At 39.5% G+C, this 6,295-nt stretch overlaps 1 protein-coding gene across 1 annotated transcript; it reads right to left on the bottom strand.

The window, feature by feature from the left end:
* Positions 1 to 233: 233 nt before the first annotated feature.
* On the bottom strand, positions 234 to 869 carry LOC132554108 (ras-like protein family member 10B). Its single transcript, XM_060218407.1, has one exon. It carries the CDS (start codon positions 867 to 869, stop codon positions 234 to 236), a length of 636 nt encoding a protein of 211 aa, XP_060074390.1.
* Positions 870 to 6,295: the final 5,426 nt, after the last annotated feature.

Genomic DNA, 6,295 nt, shown 5'->3' with positions numbered 1-6,295 from the left:
GACACGATACATTTCCAGTATAAATGTTTCGCTATCACGCAGCCTTTCATGTCGCCAGCAAGTCGTGTTTTATCGTTTGATAATATATATATGTACTTCCCCAGCTATGCGCTAAACAGTCTTTATTATATTAACAACATCTGCTGAAAGGCAAAAGACAATTTATACTTGCACAGGCTGAAAATAAAGGGGATTGAATATCTTAAACTGGTATATTTATCCTATGTAAAATCTCATAAAATGACGCATCTGTTTCGCCGCAGAGCATCCTGCACTCTCACAGCCGTGGGCTTATGACCATAATCGATGAAATCCACGGCCTTCATGAGTTCCTTAAACAGTAACACGATATGCCAGTTGAATTTTGCCGAACATTCTACGTAGCCACATTTCCATTGTTTCTTTACTAAATTTGCGACCTCTCGTCGAAACTTCCCACGCTCATCTGACAAATCATGTTTGTTTCCGACAACAAAAAGTGGAACGTCATGCATATTGCGACTTTCCAAAATCTGATCGCGTAATGATTTAATATACTGGAAACTATCCTCGGAAGTGACGTCATACACTAAAATATAGGCCGTGGCATTTCGTAAGCCATAGCCCCGGAAGTCCGTAAATTCGTACAGAGAATTCACTGGGAAGTATGGAATGTATGGGCAATCTATGATTTTTAATTCATATAGGTGATCGTTGATGATGACAGACGGAAGGTACACGTGTTTCCGGTCTGTTGGCTCGTAGTCCTCCTCGAAGTGGTTGCACACGAACTGTTTGACAATGGAAGTCTTTCCTACACCCGGTGCTCCCAACACAGCCAGTTTTATCTTCTGCTGGTCCGAGTCGATGGTCAGATGAGAGGTCGTCATGGTTACATGTGGTCATTCTGGGAAAAAAAGATAAAGCAATATTTAAAACGGTTTGGTCGTGAATAAAACATATTTATAATTCAAACAAAAAATAGCATTTTACATGTATCTTACTGCGGGTTTAGCGAAGTGAGCTAATATGTTTTAATGATCTGTCTTGCACTGTTAAAATCAATTGCACTTCAATGCCTAACACTTGTATGACATGTGCACTGTTACTGTGAATTTCAAATCAGGGATCAGGTTTAATCTGATAGAAAAAGAAATGACATATAAAAATTTTCCTGCAGTTTTAATGCCTTGATACTGTATACCTAGACATTTCGCCCCATTTAATTTTCGTTCTTCTCGTTCTAGAAAAGGAAGGGAGAATTTAAGACAAGAGCGAAAAATTGTTGCTTATATGACTCTTTGATATGATCCCTAGAGGGCGAAATGAACATGGGGCGAATTAGTGTATAATGGTACAAGAGCGAAAACGATCTGGGCGAAAATATCCCGGTAGACAGTACCGAGATATGATTGAATTCACAAGCCGACTGTACCTCAACAGTCAGCCTAAAGGAAGGAGTCATCCATTCTACAGAACACTAACACGAAATATTCCATTTTCTTTTGGTACAGAAGGAAATAATACGATCAAGTTGACGATGTGGCTGTACAGACTCCCGATCAATAGTCACGGTGGCTGTATTATGGACATTTGTGGTCAGCATTGGTCAATCTGTAGATAACCATAGAACCTAATTCCCCGTGATTAATCGCCTGATTGTCTAGTATTAGGTGTGACCAGTAGAAACAAGGACCGTAATATGGCAAATGTTTCCTTAATTAATTACTTTGTGTAAACCTGGGAGCAATTTGTTATTCCCGGAGGAAAAACCACGTTCTGACCTGCCCGGAGTGTCAACCTTCAGTCTAGGCCATCATTCAGGGTAGCGTAACACGCAGATATAATACTTAACTCTATAGACCACAAGATGAATCGTTTTACATTTGTCAGCTGTTCACAGGATAGCTTCCTGTAGACTGGATTGCATGTCTTAGTTTTTTTAACTTCAGCTAGACTTCTCCTCGAAAATACGACGACACGTCAGGGCTAACAGTCCTGTCATTCTGTCATTGGTTGATATCTGTGTTTACTGCGGGGTAGACACGTCAGGGCTAACAGTCCTGTCATTCTGTCATTGGTTGATATCTATATTTACTGCGGGGTAGACACGTCAGAGCTAACAGTCCTGGCATTCTGATTGGTTGATATCTAAAATCAACTGCAGGGTGTTCTTTACAAAGAAAAAATGTCTGTATTTAAAGATCGCCAGAATGTAGCTAGTATTCATTTCGTCAGTACTATGTGTGTTCAATGGAACATTTATTTGGGGAAAAAATCCTTATGCAAGTGAGTAACTGTGGAATTTGAAAATATTTCGTTTCAAAAGATTTTCGATACATTTACCATGGCAATTTTTCCCTGATTATCCCAATTTTTATCAAGATGGTATTCCGAGATTCAGACCCAAACAAAGACTCATTGAATGAATTGACCAATCGGCGTCCTTTTTGTCTACATTTTGATCATGATTGTATTCCTGACATGTCTGATTTTCAACGAGTGTAATGAAGCTAAGAAAAATAGCACTAAAGCAGACACTCATGTCTATTTTCGAGTGATCAGTGTTTGGCCCCCTACGAAGTTCCTAGTACAAGGTATATACACTGATCAGTGTCGGGCCCCCTACGAAGTTCCTAGTACAAGGTATATACCCTGATCAGTGCTGGGCCCCCTACGAAGTTCCTAGTACAAGGTATATACACTGATCAGTGTTGGGCCTCCTACGAAGTTCCCAGTACAAGGTATATACACTGATCAGTGTTGGCCTCCTACGAAGTTCCTAGTACACGGTATATACCCTGATCAGTGTCGGGCCCCCTACGAAGTTCCCAGTACAAGGTATATACACTGATCAGTGTTGGGCCCACTACGAAGATCCTAGTACAAGGTTTATACACTGATCAGTGTTGGGCCCCCTACGAAGTTCCCAGTACAAGGTATATACCCTGATCAGTGTTGGGCCCCCTACGAAGTTCCTAGTACAAGGTATATACCCTGATCAGTGTTGGGCCCCCTACGAAGTTCCTAGTACAAGGTATATACACTGATCAGTGCTGGGCCCACTACGAAGTTCCTAGTACAAGGTATATACCCTGATCAGTGTTGGGCCTCCTACGAAGTTCCCAGTACAAGGTATATACACTGATCAGTGTTGGGCCCACTACGAAGTTCCCGGTACAAGGTATATACACTGATCAGTGTCGGGCCCCCTACGAAGTTCCTAGTACAAGGTATATACACTGATCAGTGTTGGGCCTCTTACGAAGTTCCTAGTACATGGTATATACACTGATCTAAGTGACATTCAGTTTTCAACACTCCATGTTTGATAACATTTACTTGTCGAGGGATGTTTAAATTAAAATGTCACTCAATCAATTATTGATGAAACACAAAAACTTCAATAATGCTTTTTTTTTTTAAATTATCACTTAATTATTTTACAAAAACACAAAAATATCAGTTTTCAGAGATGTAGGTCTGTCAGCATTCCTTTTTATTCTGATATGAATCCCGTTCTTTAGAATTTCTCTCAATTTTCACACTTCGGTGTCTTTTTCTTGTAATCGTTTTGCCTCTTTATTAATATAGTATTTTTGCCTTCGTTGTTATACAATATATACTTGTACAATCAAAGGTCCTGGATTTGTATAGTATAGCGGTATTTGAATTGCTACGTCGTATTTCATTACATGAATACTGAAGTATTCAGGGTGTTTTGGGTGTTTTAACACAAACTCGGTAGCGTTACTGTGGACATTTGTAGATATGTGTAACTCATAAACAAAGTCTGATACCTATATGTGTTTCTGTGTAAATATATAGTAATGTTGAGAGGTTGAATACAGTGTGTTGGTGAACTCTACCTGGTTATCTAGTCAGTTAAACATGAATGTAAGAAGGTGCTATGGACAGCGTGCTAGTCATCGATTATCTTACCTGAAATCGACGGCTAAAATATACTTATTTTCTGAGTATGTTATCATGTCCATTCCGTTTTAAACAATTTTATACACCATTTCGTTATCAATCGTCAAACAGCAGAACAGGTTCCAACATATCCGAACTAAGAATATAATTGAAACTATTTAGTTTTTATACAATTACATGTGTTTAAAACACTTTTAAGAGAACATGATAATAAATCTTTGATTGGTTGGTTGGTTTTTTACAGGTTTCCCAGCTCCGTGACTCCTCCCATCTCTGTGACTCCTCCCTTCTCTGTGACTCCTCCCATCTCAATGACTCCTCCCATCTCAGTGACTCCTCCCATCTCATCGATTCCTCCCATCTCAGTGATTCCTCCCATCTCCGTGACTCCTCCCATCTCCGTGCCTCCTCCCATCTCCGTGACTCCTCCTATCGCCGTGACTCCTCCCATCTCCATGGCTCCTCCCATCTCTTGGCGTTATCTCACCGACGAACGTCAGTATTCTGATCACGTCATTATCATATATAAGGTTTACTGAAACAATATAACGACGGACAACAAGTAGTGTATGACACGTCAGATTTTGACGAGTCCCGGAATGTGAAGTCTACACGAAAACACTGTATAGATGGTACAGGAACACACATAACATAAACCATGTCTTTTACTCGTGAGAAGAGCTTGTTGTTGAATCTAAAATCCTTAACGATACAGGCAAATTAATTTCCGATACATCTTGGACCGGTTGCAAACCTTGGTTGTCGGACAATAACAGAATCCAGTCCGTCTGGATGTAACTGGTGACAGACTGCATCACTTGCTGTGATTGCAATATAATCGGAAATCTTTCTCTCTACTCTAAATAAATATAAAACACGCGAGGAATGAACCCGCTGATTGGGAGATTAGTCTACAAGTACGTGACGTAAAACTAATTAGCTTGTCTAGCAATGCAACAATCTTTTCCGGATTACGAGATTTCAACGAGATTTCATAAGTAAGTGTATTGAGTGTGAAATCTGAAAGATATGTCTGCGTTAGTTATTGCAGGTCCAGACAGTTATTCTGCTGTTAGGTAAAGCACCAGACGATGAAACATACATCCCTCGCCAAAAATGTACATTTATATAAAGTCTAATTTATCGGTACAGAAAATCTAACAGAGGTCATTATTTATTTCAATGCCTCCGCTAGGAATCGAACCCGGCTTACTAGTCTGACGCTCAACCAATCGAGCTAAAGAGAAGTTCTCTCTAGCCGAGTGGTATATTGCGGCTAGTATTTTACCAGGGTTACATACTCCCCCTCCTGGAAATAACTTGTCCTCGAGTTTTCAGGGGTTACAGCAATGCTGGTGGGGCATGGCTAAGTACTATTCCTAGGTCCCTACATGGACGCCAATGTAACAGACGTCATTATTAGTATTTTACCAGGGTTGCATGTAAACATATGGACTTTAATGCATGACTGCATTTCTTATATGTTCTCAACCAATAAGGAATGTTTCTCATTTTTCTCCTTTTTTTCATTTCAATTCTAGTAAGTAAGCAAAACCCTCGAAATTCTTACAATGGAAAATATACTTCTAGTTAATTTCCGGAATGTTGACGAGTTATAGAAATGTATTATCCGTCATTAAACTGCATACTCTAGTGAGATAGGAAAACACTGGGACATCAGGGTATAAAGACAAGGTCAATGGTATTTCATACAACAATAGAAAAACGACAGGTACCAAACAGACAGCAACACGAAAGACGTCGTGAACCACAAATATTTCTACACAAAATAAACGGTTTGCTGTTGAAAGTATCAATATAGTTGAACATGTTGGTAAATTGTATAAGAATGAACGCCCTAAAGATATTCATGTTAACAGCTCCTCCGTCGTCGTTGTATGCTATCTTGGAGGAGTTTAACTGTTCAGTAATAGACACAAGTAAAACTGACACGTATCATTACCAACAACTATTTACTATGATTGTTTTATTGATTCTCTCTGTAGGTTTTTTGGTAATTTTCATGATGAAACAGCCTTTCACTAACTGAAAGCACAATTGAACGACAAGACATTTGGTCCCTACATCTGAGGCGTGTTGCCGAAATATAAAGGCGGATGTGAGTTAATACTGAAACGATTCCATTGTGATATTAGTCCTGTGAGCCATGTTTGTTACCATCTGTCATTGATGATATCCTCTACGTCCAAGCTAGCCAATTATTTACCAAACAATCGTTATTCTGGTCCTAAAGGTTGTGATGGAGTATATAGACATATTGTCAATACTACACGTGTTATCTGTCACAGCGCCCTCTATAGGTCGTTTATCATCACAACATCCAGAACTAATCCGGAAACAGTATTCAGTTGTTTTCTATTCT

Source organism: Ylistrum balloti, unplaced genomic scaffold (genome assembly GCF_031769215.1).
Source record: "Ylistrum balloti isolate Yb309-2 unplaced genomic scaffold, AGI_CSIRO_Ybal_v1 Utg370378, whole genome shotgun sequence".
NCBI classification, from domain to species: Eukaryota; Metazoa; Mollusca; class Bivalvia; order Pectinida; family Pectinidae; genus Ylistrum; species Ylistrum balloti.
The sequence above is the reverse complement of the archived record's forward strand: the minus strand, read 5'-3'. Positions and strand labels throughout refer to the sequence as shown.

Bases quoted from the DNA above. Each gene is read 5' to 3' on its own strand.
- LOC132554108 (XM_060218407.1), bottom strand. From the start codon at position 869: ATGACGACCTCTCATCTGACCATCGACTCGGACCAGCAGAAGATAAAA.